The sequence below is a fragment of the Melanostigma gelatinosum genome, assembly GCF_949748355.1.
Source record: "Melanostigma gelatinosum genome assembly, chromosome: 6".
NCBI classification, from domain to species: domain Eukaryota; kingdom Metazoa; phylum Chordata; class Actinopteri; order Perciformes; family Zoarcidae; genus Melanostigma; species Melanostigma gelatinosum.
The window spans coordinates 19,591,293-19,607,490 of record NC_136639.1 but is presented as its reverse complement, the minus strand read 5'-3'; the positions used below and the strand labels follow the sequence as shown (position 1 = coordinate 19,607,490).

Here is a 16,198-nt window from a genome sequence, read left to right as displayed (position 1 = left end):
TCTCTCTCTCTCTCTCTCTCTCTCTCTCTCTCTCTCCATAGCGTTACAATGAAATCATGCATCTTACCTTCCCGTACAAGTCCATTGTGTGTCTGTTATAACCCCCCCCCCCCCCCCCCCCAGTAGCCCTTTATAAACTCGAAACTGGGCAGTATATTTTTAAGCAAATATAATGGCCTCTCCTTTTGCGTCACTCTGGTCTGCCTTGCCCCCCCCCCCCCCCCCCATGCAGCCAGCTCCGTCCAGAGACCAAGCGGCAGAGCAAATAAAGAGAGGCCTGAGTGGTGGATGAATGGATACATATTATTATTGTGGGCCTTTTCAATGGGAGCAAGTGCAGGGTGAGGCCGCGGCGGAAGTGTAACAAATTGGCATCTTTGCAATTGTAATGACGTCGGCCCTCTTTTATTACAAGCCCTGCATAATCAATTTGAAATGGGGCAAATGCAAAACTGCTCCATCGACATCATGAGGAGAGGACCAACAGGCTCATACCAGCAATTATTCAGCCTTTAAGTAACCACCTCCTAATTGTAGACCATGGAGCCGACACCGTGCGCTAAGAAGCATCACAGTCAGACCCAACAGACATTACATATGCGTGGACTACAACTCGAATACAAGTCCAGGCCCTATCTGTCAGGAGCTTTAAATCAGCGAGTGAGCAGGCAGCTGATAGGGCGTGGATGAACTCACAGGGTGGCACATCGTGCGGACTGACTGCCCTTTAACTGGAGGATATGTGTCGGCAGGCTGCTGAGTGCGCAGCAGAGAGGGGGCGGGTCAGGTAGGCTGCACAAACACGTCTGTTTCCCCAGATTGTGTGGTATAACTTTCCAAATGTGCCAACGATGTCCGCTATGTGCGTGTATGTTGCTCCTAAAGTAGGTCAGTTAATCGTCCGTTGGCTTTTGATTTTTTTTTTTGTTTCGTCCAAAATCAGAAATCGTGAAAAATCTGTTGGCATGTTTTCAAAGCCTTTTTTAAATCATTTACAGTGGTGGATCTGCTCAGCTCCTCTTTTCGAGAATACAAGCGTTTAGTGAGCAGGGCTGTCGGTTCAATCCATGACCTGAGCGGAGTAAACAACAGTTTTCTAGAAGGTGTCGACGTGAGAAAAGGCCGCTGTGGCACCATCTGCTGTTGGAAAGGCTGCTCTGTGGTAATGATTAACAAAGGCTATATTGGCAGAACCTCAACTTTCTGCTGCTTTATAAGCCTATTGACCTCCCGATACTGAAGTGAGGTGTATCTATTTACAACAGGAGACTGTATGATTGTTTGCATTCCGCAACTTTACACTGACTGCTGAGTTCCTCAACACGGAAGGTCATCCAGCCAGATTGGTCCAAACTATTTAAAAGTCACAGATTTCCAAATGAAATTCAGCAGCTGGAAATATGACAAAAGTGTTTACAGAATTATTTATTTCATGCAATAAATACATATCGAGACTTTAAACTGCAGACGGGATTCGATAAAGACCTTAATGCGGGCTACTCCAATCATTCATCTTTCATGGAAGCATAGACAGGAGGAAATCTAGATTGTGACTAGTTTCTTTACATAAACGACCAAAAACATTACATTTTGTGTATCCACAGAACATTTTCGAGGTCGACCGATACATTAGTTTGGTAGTTTTCTGTGTGTGTGTTGGCCACTAATTAAAGGTGCTGAATTCCAAATGAGTTTATTTGTTTACATGTTTCTTTCAATTGACAGAAAGAGACATTAATGAGCACAACAAAAGTGTCACAACAAAGAACAATCCCTATCAAAAATGTTTATGTAATGTCTTCATGTTGAAAGAAAAGAATATCTGATGATATATTGTTGTCCACTTTTTAAAATCATCACATATCAATATCGGCTTGGACCTCAATCATCCAATATCTTCTTCAGAGTTCTTCAGAGATTATTCCTTCCAGGAAGCCTTTTATACAGGCTGCAGTTATCTCTCCTCTTATTTGCTGTATTTCTTTTAACCATAGAGGTGATAGTTTGCAATGGAGGACTCCATTGATGTTATTCTTCAAGACTCTGGCAGGGTCGGTCCCACCAGCAGACCCCATCCTGTCCTGACTGCCTGCACAGCTGCTCTGCTCACAGGCCTGTATGGAGTATGGAGGATGTTTGCTGTGCCTGGATTTCGCAAAATCCCATGGAACCTGAAGGTGCTTGAGATTTCCCTTATCTGATTTTTACCTGCATGCTTTGCCTTCTCGCCACTCTTTCCATTACCAAATGCTGCAGGTTTGTGTGAAAGCCAAGACAGAGCATGATTTGCACTTTAACAATAATTCGCTTTTGTCATTGTGTTTTACGGAGAACTGCACCATCTTCTACAGTACGTCAGTCTAAAGTGCATTTTGTCCATTGTTGTAGCATAATGGATCATGTACTACTTTTGTTCACTGTCGGTGCAAGATGAAGAGGAAAACATGATCACCATGAGCAGATCATCAGAAGTCGGTGATTCTGAAGACATATGTTGTTGCATGGAGAATCTGAATGTTTGTGTAAAAAGAAGCCGTTTTAAAGCTAATACTAATACCTGAAACATATGATCAACATGTAATTGCTTTTGCGTTTATAATTAACATATATCTGACCTGTGTTTATTTAATTGATGACATGATGCTTTTATTTTTATTCTGCCAGTTAAATCTCACATAAAACATGCTGTCGGAGAAGGACATTTTACATGATCACTAGGGGTGTAACGATACGCGTATTCATATTGAACCGTTCGGTACGAGGCTCACGGTTCGGTACGCATGATGAACCGAATACGTTTGAATAATAAATAAATAAATAAAATAAAAAAGATGTAAGTAACAATACAAGATGTAAGCAAGATGTAAGTAACAATACTGGATAACATTAAGGAGCAGTTTTTGTTTTTTATGCTTATGTGTTGCTAAGAAGACACCCCAGAAGATGGGTCACTCAGGTATAGTTCCATCATTGTTCAAAGTCAAAGAATCACTTCATGATGTTAGTTGTAATGAAGAAATATATTTAAAAATCAAGTACATTTCTCTGGCATTTATAGTTTTCTACTGTACCGAAACGTACCGAACCGTGGCTCCACTGTATCGTACCGAACCCAACCGTGAGTTTTGTGAACCGTTACACCCCTAATGATCACAGATTAAACCCTGTTCATCACAGCTAGAGACGGGAGACAGCCCTGCAGAATTCATCATTCAGACAGATGTTGTTCCACTGACAGCGAGTGGGAGATCAGATTCAATGTCACAACACTCAGAAGACTTTACAGTTGTTAACAGAAGTAAATGTAATATGAACCAGATGCAGAGATATGTTTTCACATGAAAAATCAATAATTCCTGTTGCTGTAGTGTCGTGATTACTATGCTGAGGTCTGAATAACTTTACATTTTATTTGAAGTTGTAGTTCTCCCTTTCAGTATAACTTGTTTATAGGGGGACTGTCAAAAAAACACATCAAAGAGACTCGTATTGTGACTTGTATTGACTCACTATATGTTTGTACTGTGGTCCAGGTTCCTTATTTGCCCTCCAGTAAAGTCCAGACACTGAACATTATGCAGCTGCTTGAGGGACGAACAGGTCGCTTAGCAGATCTGGGGTCAGGAGATGGAAGAGTGGTGAGTGAGCTGCAATCGTTTCACAAAAAAACATTCATTTGTGGCCAATAACTGAAGGGAAAATCTGACCCCTGAAACCAGGTGTTTCATGGTTTGAATTCCAGGTGTTTTTAATCTGATTGTGCTATGTGTGTGTGTAGTTTATATTACATCACCAGATTTGATTTTCCAGGTGTTTGCGGCCTCTTCGGCTGGTTTCCAGTGCACAGGGTTTGAGATCAACTCCATTCTAGTGGCCTGTGCCAAGAGCAAGGCCCTCTGGGCAGGAGTGCCCTCCAGCCAGGCAACCTTTGTTAAAAAAGACTTCTGGAAGGTAATACCTGAAGAACAATTATTGCGGTCCTCACGCCTTATCAAATATAGGTAATAACAATAATAATAATAATAATGCATTTTATTTGTAACGCACTTTTCATTTAAAAAAATGCCACAGAGCCAGTACATGGTAAAAACATAGTAAAAAGCATGGTTAAAACATAGTTAAAACATAGTTAAAACATAGTTAAAACATAGTTAAAAAATAAACTATAATAAAAAAAAAAGTAAATGACCCTATCTTCGTTCGTAGACTGATTTATCTACATACAACAATGTGACTGCTTTCCTTGCTCCAGGAGTGGTGAGTTTTCCTCTGATGAAGAATTATTTATGTATTTGTATATATATATATGAGTAGCATACATATCACTTGTTCACTAAGTTACTGATTTCATCTTTTGCGATTGGTTTACAGATGGAGGTGCTGGGTGAGAAGCTGTTGAAAGAGCTTCCTGATGACGCCCGTGTCATCGCCAGTCGTTTTCCTTTCCCCGACTGGCCACAAAAGTCGGCCTTCGGCTCCGGTCTTGACCAGACTTTTTCTTATGACATCAGCACTGTGCGCTCACATCTGAGAAACATCCCGAAAACAGTGCTCCATTAAGTCACAGTTTTTTGTGTTGTTTTCTAGCTCTGTCCTCAACAGCACTAAACAGAAAGACAACACATTTTAGCAGGTAATCAGACACACTTTAGGGAAATCAATTGGGGATACATGCCCGTTACGATCACTGAGCAGAAGGGACACTTTTTAAAGATGTCTTTGAACATTGCAAGGATGAGATGGACTCTCACTAAGCAGGATGTCAGGTTGATTTTGACATCACTTATCCCCTGCAGTATTTGTTCAATCTTTGCACAGCCTGCGCCTTTGCATTTTATACTGACAATCTTGTTGCACCATCATGCACCACTATCTAGAATGTGACTGTAGAGCTCTTTCTAAAAGCACTTCCACTATAATTAACGTTACCTCCTCATCAACACTAATGCACCTCTTTGTTAATGTCAGGAGGGATTTTGAGGTCAATGTTTTTGTCTCACTTTGCTTTTGATGGGTTGTAGATGCATATGTTGTGTTTATTCAAGAAGGGAATATGTTTCCAGCCCAAGGCCGTGCTGAGATTCATTCTATCTATCTTTAGAAAGCCACCTTTTGTTAGACACAAACACGTTTTTAATTACAGTATGTGTCACCTGACAAAAGACAGTTTAGCCTGAGAACTGTCTGTTGTCTGTTAGCAGTAAAACGAGAGATTTCGTAAAATGTGCTGGAAAGTCAGGCCATTTGCCAATGAACAAGAGATTTCTTTTTGATTCATATTAAAATCATATTAACACAGCGAGATACAGCATGTTTGCCATATTTTCTCATGAACAATGTATGCCTGTGATTTCATCTGTACCGATTCACACTAAAATGTTTTGTTAAGCAAATGAATTTGGGGGATTGTGCAGCCTTAGTGGAGGAAACTGTTCTCTGTATTACACATCACTGATGACACTGTCATTTTTCTAATAGTCCATAAGTCATTCAAATATACCTGCAGCTGCGAGCTACAACACAAATATTCCACCTCTACAACCTTTCATACCACTGCATGATGACGTCTCACATGTCAGTTGCAATACAGTATTCACTTCGTCTTTGGTAAAGGAAAGGCAGAACAGTTTGTAACCTGAACTGGACCTTAAATGGTACTCAACATCTCCAGCTGAGGGTGCTAGTGCTCCAAAGTGAGTTTTGGTGTAAAACCACAGGGTGAGGTAAGCCTGAATGGAATACAGATCATGTTTATCCTCTGCATTGGTGGCTATTTTATTGACCAAACGCATCGGACTTCTAACGCCTTCAATTCTATGTTGCACCAAAATGTAAAAGGCCCATTCACGTGCCTGGATTTCTCAAACAAAATAGGTAAATTATAGAACATGATTGTTTTGTGTGTATGGCGGCTGGTGATGCAAATAATCATTTATATCTTTACACGTGTTTAAATAGCAGAATCCACAGGCCCCTTTTGATTTCCTGTCCGTGTCATCATCAACACCCGTGTACATGCTCGGTAATCAATAGAAGGAAGACCTCATGCTCGCGTTTCACACCGTGACGCCAGAGAGAGGGCGGCAGACAGCCGGGTGGGGTGGGTGCCAGACTATAAAAACTCAGAGACGGGCTCCGGGCTGCATTCTGAGTGCGGGACGACAAAACCACCTCTAATGGAAGTACAGAGAAATATCGGGCCCCAACAGACAAACAGCAGCAGCATGTGTGAGGCGACGCAGAGGTCGAGCGATCCTCGGCGAAAGAGAGTGGATGAGCGCAGTGCGCCCTCGGAGATGGCCAGGATAATCAATGACCCGGCCACGGGGAAGTGCTACTGCCGTGGAAAAGTTTTGGGAAAGGTAGCGCGAGCATATAATATGTAGTCGCTTTCTTTGGGGGGGGTCCTTGTAACCTGAAGACTCAGCATGTTAACAGTGTTTTTCCTCTTTCCAGGGAGGGTTTGCAAAATGCTATGAGATGACCGACCTCTCCACCAGCAAAGTTTACGCAGCCAAAATCATCCCGCATGCACGCGTCTCCAAACCTCACCAACGAGAGAAGGTAAGCGCGCACGGCTCCGGTGCCTGTGCGCACTGGTGTGGTTAGACAGCACATTCTCACAAAATTGCCTTTAGTTGCAATCGTGACCATGTTGTGCCTTCCTCTGCTAGATTGACCGAGAAATTGAGCTGCACCGAGCGCTGCACCACAAGCACATTGTGCACTTTTATCACCATTTTGAGGACAAGGAGAACATCTACATCCTGTTGGAATACTGCAGTCGAAAAGTAAGTGCTGTTTGTCACATACTTAAGTGTCCGTACCGTACTTTTACATTTGGATAACACCTGCATTGCACCTAAAGTTAACGAGGCAGCACTCAGTCTGTCCCCACTGTAAAATACTTCGGTTTTAATTGTATTGTGCAGCAAATCCACATCTCCCTACAGTGTTTTTACATGAAGGATAATTCACTTTTTTGAGGTTTTCTTCAGTGGAAAATTTGTATTTCTAGAATCATTAGACTCGAGGAATTTCATTTAATCATTTCCTCTCTACATTATGTCTTTTTGCAGTCGTTGGCCCACATCCTGAAGGCTCGCAAAGTGCTTACTGAGCCAGAGGTGCGCTATTATCTAAGACAGATTGTATCTGGACTAAAGTACCTGCATGAACAAGAGATCCTTCACAGAGACCTGAAACTAGGTAAGGAATCTTTACACAGCAGTGACACGCTACAGTGCTGAGACGCTTTGTGCACAATTGTATCGCTGCATTCTGTACAGGGGAGATATCTCTTTTTTTTCCTTTCTCATACGAACCCACTTCTTTCTCTGTAATCAGTTTATCAAGGGATCTGTGCAATATTTAGCCTTTGATCCTTGGGTGAATATCAATTGCTCATCATCACATCCCCTTTCTTCCCCACAGGGAACTTCTTTGTGAGTGAGTCGATGGAGCTGAAGGTCGGGGACTTTGGTCTGGCTGCCAAGTTGGAGCCAGCGGGAAACCGGAGGAAGACGATCTGCGGAACTCCCAACTACCTGTCGCCAGAGGTGCTCAACAAGCAGGGCCACGGCTGTGAATCAGACATCTGGGCTCTAGGCTGTGTCATGTGAGTAGAACTGTAAATTCACCATTAGATGCTTAAATGGTTTAGTAACTATATCTAAATTATTATTGAATGACAGTCTGATAATAATAATCAGTTCAAAAATACACATTGGCATCAAATTCCGTGGACTTGTCCATTCCTGTTTAGCCTAGTCACTTGTCTTTAGTGATAGAACTCTGCTCACTTTTGCCCTCCATCCTGCTCCAGGTACACCATGCTGTTGGGCAGACCACCATTTGAAACCACCAACCTGAAGGAGACGTACAGGTGTATTAGAGAGGCGCGGTATTCCCTGCCCTCCTCCCTGTCGCCACAGTCTAAGCAGCTAATCACCAGCCTGCTAGCCAAGACCCCAGAGGACCGACCTAACCTGGACCACATTCTGAGGCACGACTTCTTTGCACAGGTTAGACTCTATTTCCGCCTGTCTGTCTCACTAAATGTCACTCTGTAGGAGTATAACAGTGACCCCCCCCCCCCCCCTTCCCACCACTGACCCACTTTCGTTCCCCACAGGGCTTCAGTCCAGAGCGTCTGCCGGCGAGCTGTTGCCATTCAGCACCAGATTTCCACATCTCAAGTCCCGCCAAGAGCTTCTTCAAGAAAGCTGCAGCTGCGCTCTTTGGGGGGAAGAGAGACAAGGTCAAATACTACGAGACTCTGAGTGAGTGTTGCATCAGCCTCTGAGCACTTCAAACGCCACCGGCACAGTTATGTTTCATTCTGCACAATTGTGGTTGCTACAAGAGGCAGCATTAAATAGAATTCACAAGACGACTTCAAGCTCAATTCACATTTTATTGCTCTGTCAGTTCATGTAGCTGCTGGTTAAGAGGTCATGCCCTGATATGTTTGTGTGGTCATTGCCTTTGATAGATAAATTAACCAAAGAGGAAGAGGAGATCTACAAACTGCAGCATGACCTGGAGAGAACTGTCATCAGCCAACAGCAGAGCAAAAAGATTTCTGAGGTAAGACATTGCATGAATATTCAACACAAAAGGATGTTTACAAGAGTGTAGGTGGTGTTGCAGGCACATTATTCATACGGCCATTAAATAAATTGGCGGGGGGGATGAGATATCATGTTGAGGAGAATCCAATGAGTCACTCTGATGCAGCACTAAAACGTCACAACAGCACAATTTCAAAGCAAACTAAAAGCACTTATTTTTCAACCTTTTTTAAAGCCCTCAGCTTTGCATCCGTGGCGTGGGTGACTGCTTAGTCATAGTAGGAAGAAGTAGAAGAAACTCATTTCGTCACCGTTTTCTCACCGTCAGAATGGAAGTCTACTTCCGCCATCTGCCGAGAGCCCCGTTGGCACAGCAACGGAGAGCCAGTCCCCGACGACGCGAGACACCATCCGTCTCATCGTCAGGGGGAGCCTGGGGAGTTGCAGCAGCAGCAGCGAATGTAAGCTCACCAGGTTTCACTCACACACACACGCATACAGCCCAGTGATCTCACACAGGCATGAATCGATGTTATGTAATACCCTTTTCATTTTAACCTTCAACTGTAAACTACACACAAGAAAATAGAGATTTGATGTAACGGCTGGAATGCAAAATTATTTCTTGTAATGTAACATAAAGCTAAGTGACGCCCTGTTTGCTCCTGAAGGCCTGGAAGACAGCACGACAGGCAGTGTGGCTGAGACCGTTGCAAGCGTGTTGAGGGGCTGTCTGGAGAATATGCCGAAAGGTGAGTCGACCTGTTGAAATGATTTTCAAAGCCATGACCTGCACACATTGTGGATCCGATGGTTCCACATTGAAAGCTTTCGCGATACAACTAAAGCTCTTTTCCTGCACTGAACCTTGAGTCGTCTAAACAGAGAGACATGTCGCTCAAAGGACTCCCAAAGAACATGTAGATTCATGCTCCATGTTTCATTTCTTAAAGATGCACTCCCTGATTTAGTTGACACACCCACATTTGCTCCAAGCTCAAGGTTGTCTGTTCTTTAAATCTTCCTTTTTTAAATTGTAATCAAATCCTCCTCCTCTGTGTTCCCCCCCCTTGCAGCCGACGACATTCCTCAGGTCTCCAACACCTGCAGTCTTCAATGGGTGACTAAATGGGTGGACTACTCCAACAAGTACGGCTTTGGCTACCAATTGTCTGATTACACAGTGGGAGTTCTCTTCAACAACGGCACCCACATGAGCCTCCTGCCAGACAGAAAGTATGCTCCATTCTGTGCTTTCACCACACCCTACCATCAGTTTGACAGCTACTAGTCACTACATATAATGGGCATGGCCTTTTTCAGCATGCTGTAGTACTTGGTGAGGGAATCACCTTAACTGTTTTCAAGCAAGAGGAATATTTTCAGTCAAGAATACAAACAGCTTTTGAATGTCAAGGAAATCCAGCTGTGTTTGCTCCATTTATGTCGTGTTTATCGGAGTGGTTGTGTAACTCTGTGTTGATCTCCTTCTCTTCAGGACCATCCATTACTATGCAGAGTTGGGCCAGCGCGCTGTCTTCCCTACTTGCGAGGTTCCTGAACACTTTGTGGGCCAGGTGACTGTGCTCAAGTACTTTTCCCACTACATGGAGGAGAACCTCATGGATGTAAGTAAATCTCTCTATTCACCCACTCCTCTTTATGTAATATATCTCTCTTGCTATTATGTGTCTTTGTCTTTCCATCCCCTGAAGCATCAGAGATGGTATCTTTTCATGTCGCAGCCTGTCTAATCCTGCTGCGTTACTCTTTTGCTTTCTCAGGGCGGGGACCTGGGTAGTATGACGGCTGCACACTTGCCCAGACTCTACCTGCTGCAGTGGCTCAAGTCCGACCGCGCCCTCATGATGCTCTTTAACGACGGCACTTTCCAGGTAAACACACAGGAAACAGAGCCGTTGCTGGGCATGCTCAAAGCAACACGTTTTAGGTGCAGTGCACAACACCGATCAACAGAAGAGTAGGGTTAGACCACAAATCAAATCAGAAAAAAGTTAACTTGCAATAGTCTTTTGCCCAAAATTGATAGAGAATGAACTAATAAATTAACTTTTTTTTTAAATTTTATTATCTACAAAGATCAACTTTTACCACGACCACACCAAGATCATCCTGTGTTGCCAGAGGGATGAGTACATGCTGACGTACATCAACGAGGACAGAGTCTCCAAAACCTTCAAACTCAGCTCGCTGCTGACGTCTGGATGCCCCACCGACCTGCGCGAACGCATGGTGTACTCCCTCAACATGCTTCTGCAGAGGTGCAGCTAAACCTACGATAATGCGCCTTGGACGGCGTTGCACAAGAGAAATCTACGCAGTGTGCTACTGCAGTGCTGCAGCGGGACCAGAGTTGTGTGGGAAGGACCAGTTTGAGACTGGACCTGTGAAACGTGAATTAACATTCCTACACTGTTGCACCTTCATGACTCAGCAGAGGTGCGGGGGGGGGAACAAAATAGTAACGCGCAGAGACTCTGTGGAATGGGGAATGAAATGTAGCACGATGACAAAGGGCTGATTTGTATGTTGATTGTTGGAGAAGAGGAAAGATGGAGTATGTTGGTACGAATGTGAACCCCAGCTGTTTGGGGGGGAAAGACGAACGCTGGGCTGGCACCAGCTTAAACATGTATTGTATAGTTGATTCTGTTTTATAGAGGCAAACCATAAACTGATGCTCTGAATGTAACCGGAGCTAGACTGTGGAATATTGTAAATGATGTACAGTGTATGTTACAGCCAACTCAGCAGTGCAGACAATGATTTGCTAATGCGTGTGGATGCTACAGAGTTTGGCTGTTTGTGTGGGAGGGGTGTAACATCACACTAACTCTTAAAACTGTGATTTGTTCTCTTTAATGACGGACAGTATGGCACATTGAGATGGGAACCAGTGGGATGATGAGAGGGAGAGAATTGCATTTTTTTTAAAAACAAAAAAAACTACCAGGGATTCTTAAAGTATCTTAAGAGCCATTATCATCATGGTCGAAAATGTCCTAAATAACTTATTGTGTGTATAAAAAAAAAAAGGTGCAGTATTTATTTATTTAATAATAAAGAGCATTTTCTAAAATAAGAACTACTCCTGAGTACTTCTCATTGATTGTACCCATATTTATTTTCAGAAGCATAATTAGCTCCGTCTGCTAAAAGCTGTTCACTGTTTACTGCTATTACATTTTCTGAGTATTCCCTCAAAATAGAGGCTTGTTGTTGAGGTTTCTTTTTTAAAGTGCAATTTAACAAACATGAAAATGAACAGTGGGGTGGGGGGGGGGGGGAAGACGGCCTAATAGTGGCATGCGGCCTAATGCAATGACTGAATGACTGTCTTACTATGTCAGTGATTGCGTCAGAGCTTTTGAGATGACGATCATTCTTCGACATCCTTTCACATTCACTGACTGTTTCCATGGAAACTAGCAACCACTGACCACGTTTGGGAGAGTTGGAAATGAATGAAAGCCAGCACGGTTTCTCCTTGCTGAAAGTCAGAGCTCGTGTCCTGACGTACTACTACTGAGCCGCTTTTCTGCTGCACGCGCTTTGTTCTCCACGAGTATTTGATCCGGCTGTTCTGTTGAACACCTCGTCACCCTCCGCGCTTATGTAATGATGGATGTTTGAGTCATCCCTCTGGATGTTCGCTCAGAATATCTCTGCTCTTCCGAGTTCAATAATGATTGCCTCTCATGCGTAAACGGACCCACGCTGACAGAAGCAGCACAGGAAGTAGCCTACAAGAAAGAGCAGAAAGTATTCATGACAACACCTCTAGGTCTGTGTGTGTCTTTTGACAGTAATGGCCCCTGCAATGGATGCTTCAGTTAGACATAAATAGATGTTGTTCATGACGTGAAGTTTTCTGGCCTCCGGGGGCATTTTTACCCCTGGTCCTAACATCTGAAGCACAGTGCAGCATCTCCATCGGATGGATGCAATTGGGACGAACCAAATTAATAACAGACTGCTGCCTCTTTCCAAGCAAGCGAGAGCAATAGTGGCAGCTTCTCTGAGGTTATGTGAGGGGAACTATTACCCAGTCCAGTGTAGATTCAGCTCCTGTGATGATCACTGCAAGCAAACACTCAGGATCTCTTCTGTGAGTCAGCATTTGTTAGCTCATCAGCTCTATTGGCCTCATAGGAACTTTCTGCACGTCTGATAAGTGTAGATAAGCAAATAAAAAAATCCTGTGGAGTTCAAAAAGCTAATAGTTCACTTGATGTTCTTAGTGTCACTGTCATGTTATAACACTGCCCGTTTTCAGTATCGCACACACAAAGCTGCTGCTCCTCGGTGTAATGTCACGTTGACAGTCGGAAAAGTCTTGTGCATGCAGAGAGGCTCAGCTCTGGAATGAGTCTAAGCTGGAGTGGCAACGCGTGTCTGTATACCTCAGCTTCTAGTTCTCTGCAGGCAGTGGAGTGAGTCAGATCGACGCTAAAAGTGACAGTAGGCACATTCTGCCTGAGAAAGAAAAGAAGAAACATGCTTTGATGTGTGCACACGCCGGGAGGCATTGGGGGGTGAGAGGGCCTTTGCATATCAAATGTCAGCACTCCTCCTCCTATGTGGACCAAAACAGATGTAGTATAGAGGGAGCTGGGATGACTTCGCCCATTCTCTGCTGTAGCCTACAGTATCGACTGGAGAGATGAGCAATGCACAGCAGTCAAACCTACGTTGCCAGTGCCAACTTAGACAAATACAGTCTTAAATGTAAAATGCATGTGTCCAGAGTGTGTACAAGCACGTAAGAAGGTTTATGTGTGTTTCCTTTTCAACGTACTTCCATTCCTTTCAGACCAATAAATATGTTATGTTGAGGATGAGTCATCATGATGCAGTGCTTGGCCAATTACGCTCAGTAATGGTCTGTTTCTGTTTTTTTTCTTGTTGAAAATAGAACCTTTTGTATTTATATTTTCTTCATGAATCAAAATGTACTGAGTGTTATTGCAATACATTGTGTAAACCTCAAACCAAGGATCCTGACCAAAGTACCCAAATTCAATCAATGTACACAATTAGCATAAAGCTCTTTGATGCTTATTAAATACATGTAGTGGAGGTTTTCTTTATCCAGACATTAATCATACGTGTCAGGCTACCTCAGCCGGAGTGACCCGAGATGAACCGTTGCACACAGTCGTCTTCATCTCGCCGCCGCTGGACTGTGGCATAAGCTGTCATGTGCTCTGGATGAGCATCATAGTCTGATCGTCATGGTAACAGATTGTGCTACGTGTCCTTCTCCACTGCATCAGCACCCTCGTCTGTGATGTCAGCAGAGAATATGACTTCCTCGAAAATGGGGTGACGATCTGCTGACTTCTTTAATAAAAACATCACGTGGTTGTGTGTGGGCAGACAAAGATAAGATTCAAGAGGGGAAAATGAGAACAACTGCATGAGCTGCCACACCAATGAAAAATCCAACACATTGAGCTTTTTCAGCCATTTACCATGAATAGAAGATATAACACCTTTAGACAATGCAGTGACTGTACTTTTTAACACTAGAATGTAAAATTCCAAGCATTAACAAATACGGTACTATACATACTTATCCAAATGTAATGATTCTACACCAAATTCACAGACATCCAGCGCGTCCTCTATACTCTGCCCAAAGGCTATAGCTATATGATAAGCAAACATGCCACAACGTCTTATGTTCTGATTGGTCTGAAATCTAGGAATCTGGGATGGACTTACTTTGGGCAAGTATCTAACATTTTTGGATCACATGAACAATCACACTTTGATCAATAGTCAAAGTCAGGATTTTTGAGGAATGAGGAAAAACGTTTTTATTTAATAACTTTTTTCTAATACTGCATATGTGTGCATATCTTTGATGTTTTACTTGCTGTGAGATCACAAACCAAACACTTAGTTTCCACAGCCATTTTCTTATCATACTGTACTACATCTAGTCTTTAGGCACATGCACTGCTGTTTTTCCCTAATATTTAATGAAGTATGGATCCCTGTGCCTAAAGATTAGATATAGTATGACAAGAAATAATCTTCAGAAAATGTCTTCAGACTTGTGACTCGAGCTGAGAGAACACATCCAGCAAAGTAAATTAAACATTTCAGTTGCAGGCACAATGATAAACGCAGCTCAGGCAGTCCAGTATTTAGGCCAGATCTGCCTCTCAGTAATATAATAATCATCGACCATATTTCAATACGGTAACAGAAACAACTGCAAAACCTGTCCCCTGGAGTTTTAGCTTTTCGGGTTGCAATTCCTGTGGGAACCAAACCAAAAGTCCTGCAGCATCAACCTCCCCATCCTGTCATTATAGCATAGTAGTTGTACGGATGATCATTGAAATGCACTGGGTTGGGAGATAATTACTGTTTAAGCTCATCTAAAGTAGACGTTGCATTCCATCCATAGCAGAATATGAAAGCTTCCTTTCTCATACTCAAATTCCTCTTTGCAAGGTTTAACTTGTTTGAGAATTAGTTGCTTATCAAGGACATAGTCATGTTTTATTGGTGCCAATGATTGTTTTTCAAAAGCTGTCTGTCTGCCTGTCTGTCTGTCTGTCTGTCTGTCTGTCTGTCTGTCTGTCTGTCTGTCTGTCTGTCTGTCTGTCTGTCTGTCTGTCTGTCTGTCTGTCTGTTTGTCTGTCTGTCTGTCTGTCTGTCTGTATGTCTGTCTGTATGTCTGTCTGTCTGTCTGTCTGTCTGTCTGTCTGTCTGTCTGTCTGTCTGTCTGTCTGTCTGTCTGTCTGTCTGTATGTCTGTCTCTCTATCTATCTGAAAATCGTACCCAAAACTTGATATACAAAGTTCATGCTTGAGCCAGCAGCAAAACACCAACTAGCCTGTTCAAGGCACGTGGTTCAAAGGCTATTTAAGCTGAGCAGTGTTGGTGCCACTAAATGTGGGAAGCGAGGCATTTAGCAACAATCCGTGAAGTGTGGCAAGTGTTTAAATACAGCCCTGCCTTGTGGAGGGAGGGAACTCCAGAGGCTTCAAAGCAGCGTTTCAATCCTGTGACTCATTGAGGATATACAAGGACAAAGCAAATCCCACGCACACACACACACACACACACACACACAAACACACACACACCATCTCCCTTTGGATTTAGGTGGGGTTTCGTTGCCCAATAAGTTCATAGCTGGATGTTAATTATCTTTTCTCTATCCATGCTGGAGCTTTACATTCTATTACCACTGCTAGATACAGACGTATGTTTCTAACAAAAATGCAATGTGCAAATTGTGTATTTATAAATATTTATCAACATCAATGCGAGCAGATTTGTTGATACAAGGTTGTGACTTAATTCTATGTTACAGCTTCCACCAATGTCCCAGTATGCCCGCACTCTTCAGAGCCAATACAACTGCAAACTATATATTATCCTCTCCTGAGTTTCAGTAGCTCTGACTTAAGTGAGAAGCTCTACCGCAGCTCTTGGTCTTTGGTAATGGTGTGGTTTGTTCATTTATTACAAGAAATTCCTGATTTACTAATCATACAATCATAAAGTTGGAGAAGTTTGGACGACTATAAAGTTTGTTCAGACATGTAACTGAGAGGTGTGTGACACAACCCATATGTTG

The 16,198-nt window shown here is 43.0% G+C and overlaps 2 protein-coding genes across 3 annotated transcripts; both read left to right on the top strand.

Moving 5' to 3' along the window:
* The first annotated feature begins 744 nt into the window (after positions 1 to 744).
* LOC306779184 (adenine nucleotide translocase lysine N-methyltransferase) lies at positions 745 to 5,225 on the top strand. Of its 2 annotated transcripts, none has more exons than XM_079270990.1 (6): positions 745 to 787; positions 1,995 to 2,177; positions 3,534 to 3,638; positions 3,811 to 3,951; positions 4,207 to 4,257; positions 4,372 to 5,225. In XM_079270990.1, exons 2-6 carry the CDS (start codon positions 2,010 to 2,012, stop codon positions 4,558 to 4,560), a joined length of 654 nt encoding a protein of 217 aa, XP_079127116.1. In that variant the 5' UTR covers positions 745 to 787; positions 1,995 to 2,009; the 3' UTR covers positions 4,561 to 5,225. The 2 variants fall into 2 exon arrangements, with proteins under 2 accessions (XP_079127116.1, XP_079127115.1); XM_079270989.1 differs by lacking the exon at positions 745 to 787 and adding an exon at positions 1,036 to 1,162.
* Positions 5,226 to 6,162: 937 nt separating this feature from the next.
* plk2b (polo-like kinase 2b) lies at positions 6,163 to 11,667 on the top strand. The gene is made up of 14 exons (XM_079269968.1): positions 6,163 to 6,362; positions 6,457 to 6,564; positions 6,675 to 6,791; positions 7,080 to 7,209; positions 7,435 to 7,618; positions 7,826 to 8,024; positions 8,135 to 8,282; positions 8,495 to 8,589; positions 8,902 to 9,034; positions 9,245 to 9,325; positions 9,650 to 9,809; positions 10,072 to 10,201; positions 10,358 to 10,468; positions 10,674 to 11,667. The coding sequence occupies exons 1-14, from the start codon at positions 6,177 to 6,179 to the stop codon at positions 10,863 to 10,865; spliced, it is 1,974 nt and encodes a 657-aa protein (XP_079126094.1). The 5' UTR covers positions 6,163 to 6,176; the 3' UTR covers positions 10,866 to 11,667.
* Positions 11,668 to 16,198: the final 4,531 nt, after the last annotated feature.

What these genes read in the sequence shown, in the direction of transcription:
- plk2b (XM_079269968.1), top strand. Translation starts at nt 6,177, where the DNA reads ATGGAAGTACAGAGAAATATCGGGCCCCAACAGACAAACAGCAGCAGC. An exon ending in TGGGCTCTAGGCTGTGTCAT is followed by an intron (nt 7,619 to 7,825) that starts GTGAGTAGAACT and finishes ATCCTGCTCCAG; the next exon opens with GTACACCATGCTGTTGGGCA. An exon ending in AGCCTCCTGCCAGACAGAAA is followed by an intron (nt 9,810 to 10,071) that starts GTATGCTCCATT and finishes CCTTCTCTTCAG; the next exon opens with GACCATCCATTACTATGCAG.
- LOC306779184 (XM_079270990.1), top strand. Translation starts at nt 2,010, where the DNA reads ATGGAGGACTCCATTGATGTTATTCTTCAAGACTCTGGCAGGGTCGGT. An exon ending in GGTCAGGAGATGGAAGAGTG is followed by an intron (nt 3,639 to 3,810) that starts GTGAGTGAGCTG and finishes TTGATTTTCCAG; the next exon opens with GTGTTTGCGGCCTCTTCGGC. An exon ending in CTTTCCTTGCTCCAGGAGTG is followed by an intron (nt 4,258 to 4,371) that starts GTGAGTTTTCCT and finishes ATTGGTTTACAG; the next exon opens with ATGGAGGTGCTGGGTGAGAA.